At 53.4% G+C, this 21,600-nt stretch overlaps 5 protein-coding genes across 5 annotated transcripts; 4 read left to right on the top strand and 1 right to left on the bottom strand.

The window, feature by feature from the left end:
• Positions 1-1,118: 1,118 nt before the first annotated feature.
• PG998_007867 (ubiquinone/menaquinone) lies at positions 1,119-2,125 on the top strand (the record flags this gene model as incomplete). Its single annotated transcript, XM_066874683.1, has 2 exons — positions 1,119-1,393; positions 1,456-2,125. The coding sequence occupies 2 exons, from the start codon at positions 1,119-1,121 to the stop codon at positions 2,123-2,125; spliced, it is 945 nt and encodes a 314-aa protein (XP_066730628.1).
• A 1,623-nt stretch (positions 2,126-3,748) lies between these two features.
• On the top strand, positions 3,749-5,959 carry PG998_007866 (calcineurin-like phosphoesterase; the record flags this gene model as incomplete). The annotated part of the gene is made up of 3 exons (XM_066874682.1): positions 3,749-3,941; positions 4,015-4,126; positions 4,183-5,959. The coding sequence occupies 3 exons, from the start codon at positions 3,749-3,751 to the stop codon at positions 5,957-5,959; spliced, it is 2,082 nt and encodes a 693-aa protein (XP_066730627.1).
• Positions 5,960-7,783: 1,824 nt separating this feature from the next.
• Positions 7,784-11,010, bottom strand: PG998_007865 (uncharacterized protein; the record flags this gene model as incomplete). Its single annotated transcript, XM_066874681.1, has 3 exons — positions 7,784-8,087; positions 8,157-10,789; positions 11,005-11,010. 3 exons carry the CDS (start codon positions 11,008-11,010, stop codon positions 7,784-7,786), a joined length of 2,943 nt encoding a protein of 980 aa, XP_066730626.1.
• A 4,541-nt stretch (positions 11,011-15,551) lies between these two features.
• On the top strand, positions 15,552-17,825 carry PG998_007864 (Six-hairpin glycosidase; the record flags this gene model as incomplete). Its single annotated transcript, XM_066874680.1, has 4 exons — positions 15,552-16,411; positions 16,463-16,502; positions 16,563-16,633; positions 16,691-17,825. The coding sequence occupies 4 exons, from the start codon at positions 15,552-15,554 to the stop codon at positions 17,823-17,825; spliced, it is 2,106 nt and encodes a 701-aa protein (XP_066730625.1).
• Positions 17,826-18,823: 998 nt separating this feature from the next.
• Positions 18,824-21,553, top strand: PG998_007863 (uncharacterized protein; the record flags this gene model as incomplete). Its single annotated transcript, XM_066874679.1, has 4 exons — positions 18,824-18,919; positions 18,984-19,016; positions 19,108-20,874; positions 20,927-21,553. 4 exons carry the CDS (start codon positions 18,824-18,826, stop codon positions 21,551-21,553), a joined length of 2,523 nt encoding a protein of 840 aa, XP_066730624.1.
• Positions 21,554-21,600: the final 47 nt, after the last annotated feature.

Genomic DNA, 21,600 nt, shown 5'->3' with positions numbered 1-21,600 from the left:
GCACTTGGTGCCAATGGAATAAGATCCATCCAGATTATGTAGATGGCCCGTCCAAAGGGGACCCTTGCCATTGCAGTCCAGCCAAGCTCATGGTATACACTTATGTGTAGCGCAATGAACAACCTTGCTTGGTGTGTTGACATAAGTTTGTTTCATTCGTGTGATTGAAGCTCGCTACTTGCTGTATATCTATGTAAACACCATTTCGAGGATGACATTGGGCGAATCTCAATTAATCATACGAGCACCGGTCTTCGGAGACCGATCGGATCTCCAACAGTTTTTAAGTCTAGTCGAGCACACAAGAAGCTTTGCTGGGGTCCTTTCAAGGCAAAGTGATTTGCCAATGTATGTAGACATAAATATTGGGAAAGCGTTGTGGTTCTTATCTACAAAAACTGTTGCAACTTATCCAAAGAACTTCAGGAACTACACGCATGCCTGAACTCTCGCATTGCCAGGGAAACACTTTCGTATCTCCACGAGTTGCATTTGGATGCGTATTCACAAAAGCAAACTCACCTGCCACAACCACCGCCTTCACATTAACCAAACCACGTCTGTCGGCAAATCCAGCTCGGTTCATCACCGCACCTCCTCACGACACAGATATGGCACTTACCAGTCCAGCCACGAACATTGGGCTGATAATCCTGTTCATCGTCCTGTTCATTGGCGTTGTTGCTTGGAAGGGAAAGGCGCTTGTGACCATTTTCGCTCATGCATTGTTCCAGGGACGGAAAAGACGACAGGAAGAGCAAGCTGCAGCTAACGAGACTACTGATGTTTGATGTGAGTTTTTACTTGTTTTCCCAATCCCGAGACGGGTTCGTCGCGGTGTCGTCAAAATTTATTCTACTGGCAAAACAGCATCGCGGCGATCAAGGTTGTTGTTGAGGTCGGAGATGTGCTTATACCGGTGATTCGATGTCCCACTGAGTTATCGGCGGCCCGGGCTTGGCAACCTTAGCGTCCGCTGTCCGACCCCAGAAAAAAATGCTGGTCGATGCAAGGTCGAGGTCAAACCACCAGGCTAATGTGATTCTTCAGCATCAACCGCCAGCGTCTGCGACGGTCAATCTTTCTGGCTACTTTCCTCCAAGGCGCAGACAGTCACCATGGCCGCCCGATCAGGCCTGCGCGCCTCTGTCCGAGGATTGCGAGCTTCCGGATCTATCTACTGCCGTTGCGCACGACCTTTCAGCACCACCCTTCACTCCCGATACCCTGCACCTTCACCCGCTGATAGAACGAAGACGACCCATTTCGGCTTTGAGGATGGCGTCTCCGAGAAGGAAAAGACGGAACGAGTCGCCGGCGTTTTCCACAGCGTTGCCGAATCCTACGATCGTATGAATGACCTGATGTCTTTCGGCTGGCATCGCATATGGAAGTGAGTCGAGGCACACCGGCTGCATCGCTGCCCATACTTCTGTGTTACTGATACGGCAAAAGGGATCACTTTGTTACTTCTCTGAACCCGGGCGCTTCTTCCTCGAACCCGCCGAAACCGCAACGAATACTTGACATTGCCGGAGGTACCGGCGATATTGCCTTCCGCATGCTGCACAACGCCCACGTTCTCAACTCGAACCCGGACGTACACGTCACGATATCTGACATCAATACCTCGATGCTTTCTGTGGGGAAGTCTCGGTCCGAAGCCCTCCCTGCATCCCAGCAAACGGCCCTCTCTTTTCTCCCAGCGGATGCTACTGCACTCCCGGACGCCATCGCGGACAACTCGATAGATCTGTACACTGTGGCATTTGGCATTCGCAATTTCTCCAACATCCCCGCGGCGCTGCGCGAAGCCTACCGGGTCCTGAAGCCGGGCGGCGTGTTCGCCTGCCTCGAGTTCAGCAAGGTCGGCAACCCGTTGTTGAATGCGGCGTATAAGAGGTGGAGTTTCAGCGGCATCCCGATGATTGGACAGTTGGTTGCCGGCGACCGCGACAGCTACCAGTATCTGGTGGAGAGCATCGAGCGGTTCCCAACCCAGGAGGCGTTCAGGGACATGATAGTCGATGCCGGCTTTGTTGTCGGGGGCGATGGCTACGAGAATCTTACCGGGGGTGTGGCGGCTATACATAAAGGCATGAAGCCATTGAAGCCTACATCATAATGACCCGAAGCCTGGCATAGCACGTTTGTATCAGTAGAAAGAAGCATCACACATATGTACAATGCACCGAGGACCCGGCATTGCCTTGTACGTACATAGTCGAACTGCACCAACTCCAAAACAAGCAATTGCACGCACCCCTGTTACCGGGCAACTCAATTGACATGGGCTGACGTTATGCAGTCAGCAGCCATTCAGCCCGGCTCGTGTATGAAACAGTATATCTCTAGCGAAGTTGTCTGCAGGCGGCAGGGTGCGACTCATGTGTAATCAATGTCCCAGATGGCTACATGAATGGATTCTGAGGTAAAAGCCGCTTGATTGATTGGCTCATTCCAGTACCTAAGATGCCATGTAGACAGCCTCGCCGGCGGCGCTTTCCCCCCTTTGCACGAATAGCTTTCCACGTGCGGTTTAGCGCGTGTTCAGCCCAGAAGGTGACAGGAGGTGGCAGCGCCTGCCTGTGCCAGGCTGCCAGGCTGCCAGGCTGCCGAAAATCGACTTTGGCTTCCAATTGCTCGGGGAAGGAGCGGAAGACGTGCATAGTAGAGGCTGTTGGCTGTTGGCAGTTGGTGAGGTTGGTGCCTGCACGTTTGAATGAACTGGCCCCCGAGTCTCCATTGGATTCAATTGGACCGACAGTGGACAAGTCGTCACAACCAGCAGCGCAACCTGCACAAGCACAAGCACAGGCACAGTACCAGTACCAGTACCAGTACCAGTACCAGTGCCAGTACAGCACCACTCCCGAACCGTACCGGCCCAAAGCATCGCAGCTTTCCCTCTACCTCCCTCTACTCTAAATTTATTTTAGGGACAATCCGATCCATTGTTGCCGTAGAGCCTCAACCTTCTCATCACTCTCACTTGCGCATCACGCACCCCCGTTGTCCTTCTTCCGTATTTGTTTTCGTTTTGATACCCTGGAATCACATACTTCTGTACTTCTTCCCATCAGTTGCATACTTTCGGTTTGGGCAGGTGCAGACTACAGCTGACAGAGAGACTGTCCGAATTGTGGGAGACTCTGCAAGCGAGAAAAAGAAGCAAAGCCACCACACCACACCTGGCCGACCTGCGATTTTCCTCCCTTGACCACCAACTCACAACAACCTCACCTCACGCGCGCCGACCGATTGTCCATCTCCAGCTGCCGACCAACCCATACTGATTCGGCCTGCTCGAGAACCATCCTTCCTCCCACGCCCGTTACTTCTATTCTCGAATACAATCATAACTACTGATCCATGGCTGTATGTCCCTTCCCGACCGGCTTTCCTTTGCGCATTCAAGATACCACCACTGCATCAGAAGTCTGATGGGAACTCTTCCATTGCCACCAAGCTTCCCAACACACACGCTCACTCGGTCGATGCCTCTTTCTTTGGTTCACAAATAAATCGGGTTGCACAATTCACTGTCCTCCTCTACCCCAACCCGCAACCCATCCATAACTACCAAGCATCATGGCTTCTACTGGCCCCCCTCCCCACCCAATGGAGTTCCATCACCAGTTGGGATATCCTCCTGCACCTCCCCCCGATCGCGGTACCGCAGCAAGGCTGCTATCCCGCTCAGCCCGCCCAATACCGGCGGGGCATGTACAGCGACGTCCGTCTCGAGATGGGCATCCCCATGACTGACCCTCATCTCCAGCAACCGCGCCAGCCTTATAACCAAGGCTATATGCCTAATGGCGCCCCTGGCAGCCATCCCAACCTCCAGCCTGCCCCCGGCGCAACCCCGCTGCTTCCCAACCAAGGTCGCGTTATTCAAACTGGCCCTATTCGAGTCCTCTGCATAGCCGATGTGCGAGGTAAGTTTGGCTTCTCCCTGAGTGAGTTCAAAGTGCAGGAGTTCTGGAAACTGACAAAACTCGCAAACTATAGGTAACCTCAGATCTCTGAACGATCTCGCCAAGCAAGCCCGAGCCGATCACATCATTCACACTGGAGACTTCGGCTTCTACGATGACACGTCACTGGAACGAATTGCGGACAAGTGAGCTGAAACCGGTGAACAATATTTTGGGAATCAATATCTGACTGTGTTGATAGGACGCTGAAGCATGTTGCTCAGTACTCTCCACTGATATCCGAGCAAGTCAAGAAGGCCATCGGTCAGGGCGGCCCCGGCCCTGTGAAGCAGCGGTTCGCAGCCCAGGATCTGCCTCTGTCTGAGCTTTCCATGTTCATTAGTGGCCAGGTCAAACTCGACGTGCCTGTATATACCGTCTGGGGTGCCTGCGAGGATGTGCGAGTGCTTGAGAAGTTCCGATCCGGCGAGTACAAGGTCAACAACCTGCACATCATCGATGAGGCTCGTTCTATGCTACTTGAGATTGGAGGTGTGAAGCTTCGATTGCTTGGTCTTGGTGGTGCCGTTGTTATGCATAAGCTCTTCGACAATGGCGAAGGCCGAACCACCATTGCTGGTGGCCAGGGTACCATGTGGACGACACTGCTGCAGATGGGCGAGCTTGTTGATACCGCTAACCGCGTCTACGATCCTACCGAGACCCGCGTTTTCATCACACACGCCTCGCCCGCACGAGAAGGTATTCTGAACCAGCTCTCTGTGAGTCTGAAGGCAGACTTCTCCATCTCTGCCGGACTCCACTTCCGCTACGGAAGCTCCTACAACGAGTTCAGTGTCAACCCGACGCTTGATCACTATCGCGGCAAGCTCGCTGCCTCCAAGGCTTCGTTTAACGACGTCTGGGAGACAGTGAAGAGCGAGGTGGAGCCAGCCATTCAGCAAAACGAGGCCCAGCAGAACCTACTGCGAAACGCACTTAACCTTGTTGAGAAGATGCCCACAACGGCAGCTGGTGGCAACCCCTTCGGCGGCCCTGTCGGCGGCTCTGCTGCCCTCGGACAGGTGGACGAGAGCGCTTTCAAGAACATGTGGAACTTCAATCTGGCGGATGCCGCCTTTGGCTGGTTGGTGCTGGAGATTCAGGATGGCCGAATCGGTACAGAAATGAGAGCACAAGGTTTCAACTTCTCGCACCGTGGCGCCAAGCAACAACCCAACGTGCCTGCCGCGAGCTCGCCTTCGCCTGCGCCCGTGGCTGGTGGAGCGCCTGCCGCAAATATGCCGCCTACTGGCCCTCAGCGAGCTCCTTCGGCAACTCAACCCAAATCGGCTAACGCTACGCCACTGCAGCCGAAGCCTGCCACGCCCAAGCCGTCTGCTCCGTCTCCTGCACCCGCCTCGGCAACCAAGGAGAACGAGAAGCCAACGAATGGCGCATCTAATGGTCCTGATTCGGCACCTTCGCCTGCTCCTCGGGGCGGGGCTGCCTCTGAAATTATCGGCCTCTTCATTATGAATGTGCAGTCGGACGAACAGGCCCGCGATATCTTCACTGATGAGCACAAGGGCAAGATCACCAAGATCGACAAGTGGGGTGCCTCGTCTCAGAACAAGGTGGCACACTTCCCGACGATGGAGGACCGCGATCGTGCCTATGGCAGCCTTCCGGATGACTACAAGGTGCGCCAGACCGAGGATCGCTCCAAGCCCCTTGTCAAGATCTTCCAGCCCCGGGAGAGCAAGACATTCCCCAACCGAGGTGGAGCTGGCACATGGGGCAGCAGTACCAGAGGAGGTACCAATACCAACCGCAGTGGCTACCAAAGCGCCACTGACCGCGGAACCGCTAGTGGCGGAGAAAGCGGACCCGAAAGCGGCCGTGGAGGACGTGGACGGGGTGGCAGCCGAGGTGGACGAGGAGACCGCGGTGGCCGGGGTGGACGTGGCGGCCGAGGCGCAAAGGACGGCGGCAGCGCATCACCCGCTCCGGTTTCCGCAACACCGGCAGATTCTTGAAGCAGCGAATGCCAGGCAAAGTAGCCTGGTTGCCACCCATGCGTCCCCATATTTACGCTTAATCCACTTGTACAACTCGTCTCGCATGAAAATCATCTTCAGTCGTTCAACTGGCGTAGAGGGTTCATAAAAAAAGGTCGGCCGATTTTGAGGAAGGGCTCTTCCCCTAATGGAGGGTCTTGACCGCTTTCTCGTCGAATGGTGGACAAGGATATGAACGCAGGCGGGTTTTTTCACCTGCTGCTAGACATGATACGATACTTTTTCTTCCCTGTACCACAAACCCCATGGCCTTCACGGGCCTTTCTTCCCCCCAAACCTGTTACTTTCTACCCACTAATCACATGTCTCCATCGAGAGGATTCGATGGAAGATGGAGTGGGATGGCTTGTGGAGAGTCTGGGATGAGAAAAGACAGGTTGCTTTTGCAGAATAGGTATCTGCCGACCCTGACATGGAAAAGGGCCATGAGGTACATTTTTACTTTGCTGGTATGAAATGCGAAAAAGATCTTAAACTACAAACCAGGCTTGCCTTGGGATTGTTCCTATGCTTTTGCGAAGTATGTGGATTCTTGGTCCTTGTGACTATACGATTAATCCATGCCTCCTAGCGCTCCTCGTATTCTCTCGCAAGAAACTGTCGTGGTGTTCAATAATAATCACTGGCCCACGACACAGTGGGCGCAAATGATTGCTCGGAGCTGAGTCGACTGTTTCTAAGAATAGAGAGGGCGGACGAGGTACGAGATCCAAGGGTCGATGCATCTATGGAGACTTTTGCTGATCTTCACCACTCTCGACAATTGAATTTTCTGGGTCGTCCAGGTCTTGTGGCTCGGCTCGTAAAAGAGATCAAGCAGTTCCAGTGCATACATGTGTAAATTCTGCTTTGGTATATATATGAGATTTGCTTTCTACCGACAAACATCATCGGGTATTTCATTCGTACATAACTGAAGTGGAAGCTAATGTGACATAACTTGCTTGCTGTCTGTCTCTCGTCCATTCATTTCGGGGAATGACTTCGCAAACATTTCTATAAGTTTTGTGTGGTAGTGTTATCATACATTTATTTATTTGATGAGCCTTTCCTCCCTCTTCTCCTACTCCAGCCTATGAACCTTCACATGATGCTCCCCTCACCTCCCCCTTTCCCTTTGACAACTCCTTATTCGATGATGCAGCCCAAACATGATCAGTTCGTTCATCCGTTGGGACCCCCGTCTTCTGGACCCCTCCGTCAGCATCGGCATCGTTAGACGTTGGGTGCATCGGCGCCTCTCCTGCTTTCCATACAGTTCCTCTTTTGGCCGGAAGATGGGAATGAAGAAAGAGAGGTAGGTAGAGCGGGGAAAAAGAAACGACTGGCCCACTCAGAAACCCGATCTATGACAGGCGGCTTTCTGAAGGGGTGAAAAAAAAGAGAACCCTCACTCCTCGCTGATATGATGTGTGCGATGCTTCATCCCGTCGCGGCAAAAGAGAAAATCACCGTACCATAACCCCAACGATGACGGGGTTTCGTCCACGAGGGACAAAATTCCGCCACCTATAACTCCGAATGTATGCAATGGCGCAGAGGCGTGAACAAAATAATGCCCAGTCTAGCCTGGCTTGTTTCATATGGGATCTTCCGCCAGACAAGTTGGTTCGCACTTCTCCTCCGGGACTACGGCGCTGTTGCTGCCTGCCACCACGCCTGGGCGGGCTTGGATATCGCTTCTCCTTCGATCAGGAGAATGACCGCATGTCTCGTTCTTGTTGCGGTTTCCACGTGAGCGACGGCTCGGCCGGCGGGATCGGTTTCTCGACACGACGACGCTCACCCGCCTGCCGACACGAGTCCTGGCTCGGCGGAGCCTCGCAGATGACTTGTGATGTTTTTCAGACAGGTGGTAACGCACGTTGGACTACCACATGTCGTCATCGCGCCCATTCTGTTGTTGGTGTTGCTGATGGCGACGGTCATCATTGCTGTATCCTCTTTCATGATGGCCACCACCACCATTCTGATCCTTGGCGCCACCATGGTCGTAATCGTAAATCTCGGCATCTTCAGGATAGTCGCCGGATTCATGCTGCCCGTCGTTATATTGTTGTTGATCATCTCCGTACTGCGAGTCCGACTGTGTATTGCGCGTTAGTAACTGGCAGGGCAAAGGTTTTGTTATTGCAGCTGTATTGGAAAGACTCACCCCCTGTGGTATTCAAAATTGTAGCGGTCCATGCTTTCCTGGGCCTGCTGTTGTTCCAAGTATTCTTGCTCTCGTTGCTCTTGTTCACGCCTCTTTCGCTCTTCTTCTTGGAGTCTCTTTTGCTGTGGCGACATGGGCACCTGAATTTGAGGATGCATGGCCTGGACCTTGGCAAGGTATGCGTACATGAAGTTACTCAGTAGCACTTGACTGTGCAGCGCGCGCCGCGGGTTGGCCAGCTTGATATGAGCCATACGGTATATAGCTCGCTCTTCCAGTATGGGAAATCTGGTCCAGTGGTAGTCGACATCAGGGACCTGGGGCTTGTAGGGTGTTGGCTCAGGAGACTGAGGCCGAGCATGCGACTTTTTGCTACCCGAGTCGCGATCGCCCTTCTTCTTGCCACCGCCAAAGAAGTTGGCGAACAATCCGTCCTTCTCCTTCTTGGCCTCTCCGGATTTACGGCTGCTCTCCTTTCTCCGTTCCTCCTCCAGCTTACTGTCCACATTGTCTCGGTCCAAGAGCAGGCTTTCCCTGCCCTTCTGTTTGACATTGTCGATTGACGTTTGAAGCACATCCAGCCGCACGTTGTCGTGGGCCTTCTCCACAAGAGCTTTGGCCTTGGACTTTTTCGATTCCTCCTCGTCTTTCTTCTTCTTGTCTTTATCGTCGCCACTCTTGAACCATTTCCAACCTGTAGGTTTACTAACCGACTCCTTTTTGCTCTTCTTCTCTGGCTTTTTCTCCTCGGTTGGAAGAGTAGGAATGAAGGTCAGACTGTCAGTTCTACCAGAATTGGGGCCCGGTAAAGGTGCGGGGTTCTGTGCGATGTCTTCGAGCGTCTGGCTTGGGAGTCTCTGATGATCGCGTGCAGGTTGATGCGACTTGGAAGATTGGCGTTGCGGCTGTTGTGGTTGTTGAGGAGCTTGTTGGTATTGTTGTGGCTGCTGCTGCTGCTGCTGCTGCTGCTGCTGCTGCTGCTGTTGCTGTTGTTGCTGTTGCTGTTGCTGTGCCTGTATTGGCTGACCGTAAGTAGGTCTCCTGCTTGACCGGGCTGGCGGTTCATCGGGCACTTGATTATGAATTTGTGAGGACTGGGCGATATTCGATTGCGAGGACGATCGGGCAGGGAAAGGACTCGCATGTTGGTCAGCATATTGAGGCTCTGATGGTTCTTCTTCAATCACAGTTGTTTCGGCGATTGGCGCAGTAGAAGAGGACGATAGTATGCGATCATCCGATGCACTTCGACCAAGGTCTGTAGTAGATCTTGATAGTGTGGGCTCCTGTGGTCCTTGGTAATCCTCATGGGCTTCGGCTGGCTGTTCACGGGTGAAGGGCTGCTGTCTCCGTACGGATCTATTCGGACGCGAATAGTTCTCGGCAAGGGGTTCGGATTGCACGCGATTCAGTCCATACCCAGGCGGCGCCTCAATGGAAGAGTTGGTGACGGAAGACTGATCATAGTCGCCTTCTTCGCCGTTCTTACGGGCCGCAATGCGCTTGGAGAAAGAAGGGCGATCCCTAACTGTGCCATGGCGATCTTTCAGACTGCCACCCTTCCGGTAGGTAGTCCTAGTCGAGCGGCGAAGACCCGTGCCAGGAACCGCTGGCAAGATGGGTTTGTCTTCCGAAACACCGTCACTGCCGCCATCGTGTAGAGTCAATTTTCGCACTGCCCTCGAAGGGTCCGTGATTAGTTCATCCAAACTCAACTCGGATGCTGCATTGCCACCAGTCGAGCCCTGCCTTTCTAACCTTTCAGCACCGTCGACATACCCATCAGCGCCTCGGCCCCCTCGGTTGTCTATTTGCCTGGAAAGCATAGATTTCTGACGCCTAAGCCCACCCGAATCACTCCTGTCCAAACCATCGACAGAGAGCATCGAATCGCCGGACCTTCTCTTTATAGATTGGACGCGCTTCTCCAGAAAGTTCTTGAACTCCGTGGGTGCTAGTTCAGGATGAACCCCAGCAGGAACCCACAGAAGTCGCGAGGGGTCGGCTTCGTCGTCATCGCCATGGGGTGCCACAGACATCAGGGACATGTTCTGAAAGGGTAGCAGATCGGGATCTTGGCTGTTTTGAACGTCCATAGACATGCGCCGCAGCGCCTGTAGGTTGCTGAGCTCTAAAGCTATGTCATTCGGGTCGTTCATGGTCCCGAGGGGGAATTGCGATCCTTCGCTCCTCATGTCTCGTAGAGTTGGCGACAGTGGTGACGACGGGGATGCAGGACTGCCGTCATGATGAGAAACACTCCTTTGACTGGGCCGGCGTCCCGGTGCTGTTTGGGGTTTCTTGACCTGGCTGCCATTCATATTCGGCGGAGAAGAACCCTGCAGGCCACCAGGGTTGTCGGATATCGAGCGCACAAGTTTGAGTCGGTGTTCTTCGGGCGAGGGAGGTTCGTGCCTCATGATCTGCTCACCGCCATACGGAGAGGCAATGAAGCTCATGGGCCTGTCTCCTAAACTCATGGGCCTGTCGCCTTGGCCATAGTCATCGTCGTCGCCGTACAGAGTACCTATCGTTTCTGTGATATGATGACTTGGGTCGGATATGGACAGCTGGTTGGCATGGCCGCGACGACTCGAGAAGCTGCCACCAACGTCGCGAGGCCTAGAGGAGGTCTGTAAGATAGAACAGTGCGTCAGCAATCACAGACCCAGCCAGAGAACCACGCGATCTTGCCGTGCTTAGCACCATCAAGGCGTCGAGGTGGGGAGTTTGCCCCGAATTCATGTGGTAAGAAGCTTCTTGCTCCTTGCCAAGTAGATATGTGTAACAAATAGGCATGCGATAACAGCCTTGGAGTTGCACACGAGTCCAGAGTTGTCGCACTCACCATCATCTAGTATTTGTAGTGAGGCCTCTGGGAAGGCCCGGCCCAGGCTGTCTTCTCCCCTTATATGGTTGTTTGGCGGCACGAGGCACAGAATCGACGGGCCCGCACAACTATCATGAGGGTCGCAAGTGGCCGTTGGCGGCACAGATCGGCGGGTTCGATGCGATGGTGTATCTGCGGGATGTACTGGGACTCTGAGAGCGGCGAGTGTTGTTGTGCGAAGATAGACACAAGGTAAGAAACGGGGTTGCCAGTGGGCGGCGGGCGGCAGGGCAGGGATCCAAAGAAAGCCGTAGCGCTAAGTCACCAAGCGGTTTCGCGTGAGCCCGAGAGGAATCCCAAGAAGCCTTCCTCCGACAGGTCCGACCGTAGCAATAACGATAATAGGGGGTTAGTCAGGTCGAAGAGAGAGAGGGAAAGACAGAGGGAGCGAGCCGCCAGGAGTAGTCGGGTTCGGAAACGCAGCGAGCCAGTGTTTGCAGTGCCGTGGTAAAGATGGCGGTGATGGTGTTGTATGGGACCAGGCAGGTTCTAGATTGTGGAATCGTCGCTTCTCCCCCTGCCACTTGGTTCGGATTATGGCTGGGGTGCAGGTTTTGATGGCTCGGTTTCAACTCACGTCGGCCGTCGTCTGGTGATGCGAAACCAAAGAGCGGAGGTACGGATGAACGAAAGGAAGATCAATTTGGTTGATTGACTGATTGATTGATTGATTGATTGAACGGGATTATTGGATTGGAAGGATAAACTTGAACAACAAAAACGGTGGCGGGCAGCCGAGCGGGCAGCGGGCAGCGGGCAGCGGGCAGCAGACAGTAGCGGCGGTTAGGCACAAGTCGCAGCAGCAGCCGTACAGGCCGAGGGGCATTCATTACCTACCTACTAATACATACAATACAGCACACGCACAGTCAGGTCAAGTCAACCTAATGCATCTAGTAGCTAAGGCAATGAATGTATGCACTCTCGACATTAATAATAACTTGCTTGGCTTACACACAGCGAAGGGCTCTGTACATACATACGTACATGCATACATATATACATACATGGCATGCTATACGGTAGTCTCGGAGCATCTTAAAGGGGGATCCTTGTGTTGGATCATGCCTAGGTACGTGGTAGAACTGGAGGCGACTTTAGGTTAATCCGTCCGTCCAACTGTCTGTGTCTGGCCTTCGATTGGATCGCTTTGACGGGCTTACTTAGTATGTCTCTGGGTGCCCGTGGTGAGTGGGTATGTCAATGCTGTCTTCGATGTAGTGTTGCATTCATTGCCTTTCGCTATGGAATACATGGCTAGATGGCTAATGGCCTACAGCGCATCCTACCTAATCACTGACAGTATGGATTGAAGCTGGTGGCAGGTGGCTGGAGGCCAACAGCATGTCGGCTGCTGCCCTGTCCAATTTAACTTAGCGCCGGCGCATATGTACCAAGTAGCAGCCTTTCGAGAGCAGTATATGATTCACAGCTAAGCATTGGATTTATGGCCCCCGATGGCACCCCTGGAATCATCACGTGTGGCCAGGTCGGCATGTTTCCACTCGCCATGGACACATGAGTTACGGATGCAGAAGTTGTAAGGGGAGGAGAGGGAAATGCACCGAGTCCAGATTCGGCATCAAGCCCCCCCCCGCTTGCATCAAGCAGTTTGAGATCAAAGTGTGGCTTGTTCCCCTCTCATTCATGGGATGCATGCAATGCGATGGCATCGCCGAAAGGAGATCATGTCGCAATAATTGTCAAACAAGGGCCCAATCGGGACGCCAGAGTGCTGCATCGTTCTGCATGATCAAGACCCAGGTTTCCAGACCTTTGGGTCCTCTCGTCATCGAGAGAGAAACAACGTGCGGCAGCCTAGCAGCGCAATCGAGGGGGAGGGAGAGCGAGAACAGGAGACCCTTGCTTCCAGAGGCTTGCACTTGCTTGCATCCATGGCCAGGTCCCAACACATGGGACAATCAATAACATGCATGGCAAGGCAAGGCAAGGCAAGACAAAAAGAAATTTACATTGAACTCAACTAAACGATGCAGAAGATCTCTGGACTCGGCGGTTTTTAAACCTTTTCTATCATCCTGGCATCGTCATGTCAATGGCCGGCCAAATAGGCAACTGTATGCATGTACAGGATGATCCATCCCCGATCCTGTATACCAAAAATAAATTTGGGGGAAAATGGGCTACTCTTCTTAACATCTCGCGCCGCTCAGGATAGACAGTACGCGCCACGAGCAATTCGTTCCGGGTTCTTCTTTCTTTTTTGTCGCCGAGCGATAGATAGATAGATCTCTATTTGATAGACCCTGTTTTCAGATCTGGAAAAACAAATACGACACTATAGACTTGCTTTGAGGGTTGCGAGAACACCATCCATGTTTCTAATCCGGTTGCAATCAGCTAGATCAGAAATGTCAGGTTCTGGAGTAGTGCTTTGCCGCGGCTTGCAAGACATGACACTTTGATTTCCGATACATTTTGGCTTTGGAATTGACGTAAACCTACTCAGATGGCAGATGTGACCTTGGATTCCGTGCCTGGCACCACGACTGTCAAAGGCTATTGAACCGTATATTGTCTCTCCATCCGCATCATCATCACACATGTGCGCGGTTTGTCTAGATGTCCCTTCTCGCGTGGATAGGCTACTGTCCGCAATCCGGGCGTTGCAGCGCAGCAAACGACAAACAAAATACTTCACCACAATCGTTACCGTATCCTCTAGAATACTGTTCTCCCGTGGCTGGCAAACGAACTGATATTTGCGCCGGCCGGGTAGGGGGCCATTGGCACACTCCCGTGCTTGCGCCCGTTTATTACGCCGGCTTCCCCACACCGAGCCGTCTCCAAATAATAGTTATCAAATGCCAATGTGTGTATACACATAGAGTTGGAGAAGAGAAATTCCCTCTAGCAGAGCGATTGGTGGGTTACTGAGGGTCGAGAGTGCTTACCCCTACTACAGATGTTACACTGCGGCCACCAAGACGGTCTTGTGAAATGACGACATGCATGTATTCCCCTCTGTCCCTCTGTCCCTCTATCACGCTTGGAACTCCTACCTACGTAAAGTTGCCTTGGCGCCCCCCCTCGGCGGTCAGAGCTATCACGTCGCGTGCTTGTCCGACGTTGGCGCCACCATCGGACGCTGAGCCTATTAGAACCTTCCCGCTTACATGTAATCGCTAGGCCCTAGGTGAGAACACTACTAACCTGGCGCCTGCTACCACTCTGCTCTGCAAGCATGACTGTGTTGCGGCAATTGCAGATGCGCGCTAACTCTGCGTTACCGGTCATGCAGATCCCCCCATCCCCCCTCCCCCTGGTGGCCAGTAGTACGCTGGTGCAACTCCGAGAAACCAAGGTCCAGAGGGCCTCTGCTACCTGTTTGCTTTTGCCTTTCTTGGGTTGCCTCGGATCTGGGTCCCATCTGGCATGCTGCTATAGTCCCATGACCTGACGAGGGCTGAACGCGCCTCGACAATGTTTGGGTTACGCCGACAGGTCATGTCAGGCCAAGCGGTATACACCTGCCGGATAGGGGAGGCCAAGATTGGCTTCGTGACCGCCGTTGGCAATGGCATCTGCGGGGGACGACTCGTGCCGGATTTAGGTCGGCGCTAATCAACGGTCCCCGTAAGCCGGAAGCTGGAAGCTGGAGTCTTGTGTTTTGTTGATATCCCCTATTTTCGTCCAATCGTCGACGAGATCTGGCAAACCTACATACCTACAGATCGACCTATCAGACCCGTTATGATGAAGAGAAGCCGGCATGTCAGTCCGTGCCGTCTGATCCATTCGCTAACCTACCTCTTCTCTAGCCTGACCATGTTATTTTCCCTCGTGCCGGAATGTCGCGAATCTCGAATCCGGCCGTAGTAGCATGGGTCTGTTGTCCATGGTATCATCCACCTGGCCGTCCTCCACGGCCTTCCGATATCTTCACCCACTAATATGCAGTAGCGTGGCTCTCACGATAATTTCCATACGAGGCCTTTTTTTCAGGTAACATGGTGAACATGACGAGTGTTTTCTGCAGAAATAAAGCGGTCCATTGCATCGGAACCGTGTAGACCGAGTAACCGTTCGTGTGTGTGGCCACCCCCGCCACAAGGTTGTCATCCCTTTCGTCTTGGCTACAAGACATCCCGGGGGTACGGGAATCCCGGACGAGCCTCAGAACATCGGTGTGATTCACCACGAGCCCATCTACAACGCCATATGTCCAGACCACGCAGATCGGGTTTGAGACAAGGGGGCAAGCAGTGTTTAATGAGGGTGTGAATTGGGGGTCGGGTGGATATCTCCGTCGCCGTCACCAGATACCCTGCCACTCAGAGGATGCCATCCTCGCCGCAGAATCATGCCAGTGATGCCCGCAGAACCTCCACAACACATAGCAAAAGCAACTTCTATTTTTATGTTATAAAAGGTATATGAGACATACAATATCCGGGGTTTCCCATCTTCTAGTCTATCTCTCCTCAGACTATCACTGTTTACCTTTGTGTTCTCCTTCCCGGTCAACGCGGATGTCCACCACCATGGCGCGTCTTCCTCTCCCTTCCATCGCTGGCTTCCTTTCATATCTGCTCGTCGTCGGTGCCCAACCGGGTCATACGCAGACTTGCTGGAGGAATACCCAGTGCAGTAGTATATCGACTGCCGCATTTCCTGGTTCCTGGGAGTCCAATATCTTTGCGCCCTCGTCGCGTGTCGTCAAACCTTCCGTCCTTCTTGGAACCGATGGCAAACAAGTTAGCACCTACCCATCTGAGGCTACCTTGGATAAGGATAAGAAAGCCATCGTATTCGACTTTGGTTATGAAGTCGGAGGGGTTGCTACCATCGACTACACCGTCTCATCCACCGAGGATGGTGGCACCATTGGCCTGGCCTTCACCGAGGCCAAGAATTGGATAGGGCCGGTCTCGGATTCCTCCACGGGCGTATACGAGAACCCAGAAGTCGCTATCTATGCCAACAATAACGGAACAGGAGACTTTTCCTACGTTATGCCCGACGAACACCTCAGAGGGGGCTTCAGGTACATGACCATCTTCACAACTAAGGATATGTCAGTTAAGGTCCACAACGTCTCGTTGGAAATTTCCTTTCAGCCAACCTGGGGTAACCTGCGTGCATACCAAGGATACTTTCACAGCAGCGATGATCTCCTCAATAAGATCTGGTACAGTGGTGCCTACACACTGCAGACAAATTCTATCCACCCTGCAACTGGCCGGGCGTGGCCGCCCCCAACGGACGGCTCCTGGCTCGAGAACGGCATGCTCGGCCCCGGCAGCACCATTCTCACTGATGGTGCTAAGAGAGACCGCACTGTCTGGCCTGGCGACATGGGCGTTGCAGTTCCAGCTGCGTTCTACAGCACTGGCGATATAGAGTATGTTGTATACCGCACAACACTGCTTTTTCGGCCGCTAATTGTTCCCAGGAGCACCAAAAATGCGCTGCAGTCGCTGTACGAGTTACAGGTCGGTGCAACCTCCCGAGACGGGTCACCACGTGGATAGCCTCACTGACCATTCCGGCAGAATTCGTCGACGGGACAATTGCCTTTCGCGGGAAAGCCTCTACGCGCAACAGGCAGTACCACGTACCACTTGTAAAGCAACATGGTCCTAGTATGCGCTTGTGTACCCATGCTAAAATCGTCTTGCAGATGGACCATGCTCGGGACCTACAATTATGTACTATTTTCGGATGACACCGAATTTGTCCAAACACACTGGGAGGGTTACAAATCGGCCATGAAATGGGCACAGTCACAAGTCGACAGCTCCGGTCTCTTGTACGGCCAGTCAAAGGACGCTGATTGGGGCCGTCTCTGGGCTGATGGCACCCTCACTTCTATCCAAGCTCTTTTCTACCGCACTCTAGTCACCGGCGCAACCCTGGCTGAGTGGGTAGGAGATGCAAACGGAATTGGAGATGGCTGGCTGAAACAAGCCAATGATATCAAATCTATCACGGCTGAGAGGAACTGGGACGCTAGTGCAGGGGCATTCTTTGACTCAGCCGATCGCAAGAACATCCATCCACAAGATGGAAACTCCCTAGCCGTCCTTTTCGGCATCGTCAACGCCTCGTCGAATGAAGCGAGCGGAATTTCCTCCTACCTAAAGAATAAGTGGACACCCATCGGCGCCGAGTGCGAAGAGCTGCCCGGTGAGATCTCGCCCTTCATTTCCTCCTTCGAGATCCAGGCACACCTGCTTGCGGGCCAGACTCAGCGCGCCCTCGACCTGATGCGCACTAGCTGGGGCTGGTATTTGAACAACCCGCTGGGGACCCAGAGCACCATGATCGAGGGATACCTGACCAACGGCACGTTCGGCTATCGCTGGGACGCGGGCTACCAGAACTCGTTCTCGTATACGTCGCACTCGCACGGCTGGGCCACGGGGCCTGTCATCGCCCTCACCGAGCACATCCTGGGTCTGAGCGTCACGGGCCGCGGCGGGTCCAGCTGGCGCCTCGCGCCGCAGGTCGGCGACCTCTCGCACGCCGAGGGCGGCTTCGTGACCAAGCGCGGCCGCTACTCCGCCTCCTGGAACCGCGAGTCCGACGGCGCAATCAAGGTCGAGTACACCGTCCCCGAGGGCACGCAGGGCGAGGTTAGTCTCCCGCTCGGCGCCAACGTCGACCCGGCTAAGGTCACGGTCAACGGCAAGGCGTTCTCGGGACGCAAGAGGGACGGGGGTGCTGCCCCGTGGCGCATCGAGGAGGCCCCTGGCGGTAGACGCGTGTTGACTATGCGCAGTTCGGGCGGAAAGCACGTTATTTCTGTGCGTTGATGAAGTGTTTCCATACTGTGTGTTGTCTTTTCGCCGCGTGGGATTTTACGTGGCGGCTGGCATTAGGCGCGATTTGCGTGTATAGCTATATGCGTGCGGTTATTGGGGGTAGGAGTAGACAGGCGAGATATCCATGCTCGACGTTTTTTCTCCATTGATTCACAGGGTACGGATGAGGCTACTACCCCTTTTAGTGATTTTCCATTGTTGGCAATACTAGATAGTATTGTGTTTCCTGATCAAGTCCGACGTCTTGTGCCTCTCCACATTCCTGTGCATCCTCTGCGAGCGGGCGACTTTGCGTCGGATCAACCAATGACACCCCAGTCTCAGTCTGATATGTCTTTGTAGGGTTGGACAGGTGCGTTAGGCATCCATATCTCTTAGTCAGCTGTTCCCATCATTGTCTAGTCATCACAAGGCTCGCTTGTGTCCTGCGTCGATTCCAATCAGCCAATTCACTTATTGGGTCGTTATTGCCCAATGGGGAGGAAACTTCTCGAATATTGCATAGTAGGGGGTATCGAGACACCGAGCTAATATCATGCCCTAAAGCGGGGTGCTGATAAGCAGCTAAAGGGGTGGGGGTGGGTTCCTGGAAGTTCCTTCCTAGGGGCAGGTACCTGAACGGCCTAGACGTCATGTGAACGGGCGACAGAAAGGCGCTAAAAGGGCGCGTCGCGGTTGCCTTCCCTGTAAAGTGCCCCCCAAATCGCGTCGTTTCTTGCTCGCCTCCCCCAGTTCATTTCCGTAGACTATGTCAAACATTTGAACATCTTTCATCCATTCGCCTGCATTGACTCGACTCTTCCGGACTGTGGCTACTCTCCTTGCCTTTGTATAGCACCACATCATAGCACACATCTGGCCTAATCGCATGTAGCTACGGCCAACATTTTGTTATGCAACCAACCTTCGGCTGCTCCACCTCCAGGCTGCATTTACACAGATCGTAAGCCGGAATTGATCAGGCCGGTGCTGGCTTTTTTACGTTCAAGATGGCAGATCAGGATGGCGACGCTGGAAAGCTGTTTGGTCTCTGTGTTTTCACCTTTGTCCAGAGTAAAGAGCTCAGCGAGAATCTCATCCAAGAGGTAGATTGCCCGCGCGTAACTCTCGCGTCGTTAACATGCCCGCTGACCAACAATCCCAATATAGCTCTCGCAAAATGCCACCAAGTATGGCGCTGAAGTGAGCCAAACCAAACGCGACGGTTCGCTTCCTTTAGCTGTCGCGACGCATATCATCTCCAACACAATCGACTTCCCCCCAATACAACGAGGCTACGTCGATGATGATACCCGTCATCAAATCCAGCTGGATCCAGGCGTGTCTTGTCAAGAACAGACAGGTGCAAATACGGCCACACTCCCCTGACCCCAGAATGATCTTCTCCGATGTCGTGCTTTCTTGCGCCGATATCCCCGATTGCGACAAGGAGTCCATCATCGGCGCCACCATGGCCCTGGGTGGCACCGAGTCCAACAACCTGACCAAGCTTGTCACATACATTTGTGCCCTGTCTATGGACCATCCGAAGTGCCAAATGGCACAAGCGAAGAGTCTCAGATGCAAGATTGTACTGCCCCATTGGTTCGACGACTGCTTCAAGTTAGGGAAGAGAATTGACGACGCTCCTTACCTTCTGCCCAACCCTGAAATTCTCCGTGAACACCCCGGTGGCAATATCCCGATTCCGTCCAGCCAGCATCTTCAAGGTGCGACCTCCGCCAGGCCAGACTATATCCCCACACCAGTTGATACTGAAACAGAGACTCGGCCAAAGCTCACCGTCTTCGAAGGGAAGAAGGTCATGCTTTCGTGCGATCTCAGCATTAGCGCTCGGTTGAAGAATATCGTCAAAGAGCTGATCAGTGATGGCGGAGGCGAGCTGACGGACCGAGTCGATGACTGCAGTTGGTTTGTTTGTCATTACCGAGACGGAGACGACTACATTCGAGCAGCGCACGCCGGCAAACCTATTGGCAACTTGTCTTGGCTCTACCATCTTATAACCCAGAACGCATGGACGACCCCGACCCAGCGTCTTCTTCACTATCCTATCCCTAGAAACGGCATTCCTGGTTTTAAGGGCCTAAAGATTGCCGTGTCCAATTACGGAGGCGAAGCCCGCATCTATCTCGAGAATCTGATTACAGCTTCGGGCGCAACTTACACGAAGACGATGAAGGCCGACAACACCCATCTCATTACCGCGCGATCTAACAGCGAAAAGTGCGACGCCGCACGCGATTGGAACATCGCCATGGCCAACCACCTTTGGGTCGAAGAGAGCTATGCAAGATGCGAGATACAGAACCTCACTGTCAGCAAATACACCCATTTCCCACAACGCACCAATCTCGGCGAGGTGATTGGCCAAACGATGTTTGATGTGGACAAGCTCGAGGCCCTGTATTATCCAGGTGGCAAACCTCGAAAACCCTCTTCCGCCTCTAAGCGCAAGCGGAAAACGTTGGACCTGGCTGAGGAAGATGTAGACGATAACACTCCAGCCGATGCTGCTAGCCGACACGCTCGAAAGGATTTTGACGTCATGCAGGATGATGACCCGGACATTGTAGACCCTTCAGTTGAGGAATCTGGCGGCCCACGGCCCACAAAGAGACGTGCTACGAGCTTTGCTACGCCTGCCCGCGAGCAACGCCACGTGCGCATTGGGAAAGAGAATGAGACCCCATCCACAGTCTCTTCTTCCAGCCGCAGCGCCAAAGACAAAGCTCGAAGCAGGTTATCCGGCTTGGTAGATGATATTGCATTGTACGAAAAGGAGAAGAAGCGCGTACTGAAAACCGGTGACCCTTGGGGTGGAAAACGAGCAGCGGATCAGATCGAGAAGAAGCACCTGAATCGTCGAAGCGTTTCTAGTCCTGCGCCAGCTTCAGATGACCACGACGACGAAATTGCAAGTGTCACGAAGCGTCCAGCGAAGAGAGGGAAGCCAGCCCTGAAAGAGATCGAAACCAAGGTTATCCTCACCGGTTTCAAAAGATGGGTTAATGACAAACACAAAGAAGACGCGGATCGTGTAAGTACACCCGGGCCCTTTCAATATGGACATGAACTGATGTATCCTACAGCGGAAACTACGTGAGATGGGCATCTCTGTCGTAGCCGACGGAAACAAGTGTGACTACCTAGTTGCCCCTCAATTGGTGCGGACTGTCAAGTTCCTTCGCAATCTGTCTAGGGGCGCTACCGTATTGTCGTCGAGCTGGATCGAGACATGCCTGGACACTGGTGAAGTACCGGACCCCAATGACTATCTCCTCAAAGACAAGGAAAATGAGCAAAAGCTGGGTCTCAGGTTGCAGACTTCGGTGGCAAGAGCGGCCAAGAACAAAGGTGGGCTCCTTCGGGGTCTTCCCATCTATTGCACAGCCTCGATCAAGAACGGGCCCGAAAGTTACAAAGTTATCGCCGAGGCCAACGGTGCCCAGTTCTTGGTATACGGGCCTCGCAGCGGATCCACCATCAAGCCCACCAACCCTGACGAAGACCCTGATGGTCCCGATCCCGTCTATCTCCTGAGTACAGCCAACCCTGACGAGAAGAAGCTGTGGAGGAAGTTTGAAGAGATGGCTCGACAAGGTAATATGGAACCCAGGGTAGTGGCCTCGGATTGGCTGTTGGATGTTGTGATGAGGCAGGAGCTCAGCTTCGACAAGAAATATCTTGTTACCAACTTCTTCGACGGCGCTTCTTGAGTTCCAAGCACCCTATAATATTAAATACTTGAGAGAAATTTCCGAGC

Source organism: Apiospora kogelbergensis (genome assembly GCF_038363985.1).
Source record: "Apiospora kogelbergensis strain CBS 113332 chromosome Unknown utg000005l_segment0_segment0, whole genome shotgun sequence".
Classification (NCBI taxonomy): domain Eukaryota; kingdom Fungi; phylum Ascomycota; class Sordariomycetes; order Amphisphaeriales; family Apiosporaceae; genus Apiospora; species Apiospora kogelbergensis.
This window is presented reverse-complemented; position numbering and strand designations above follow the sequence as displayed.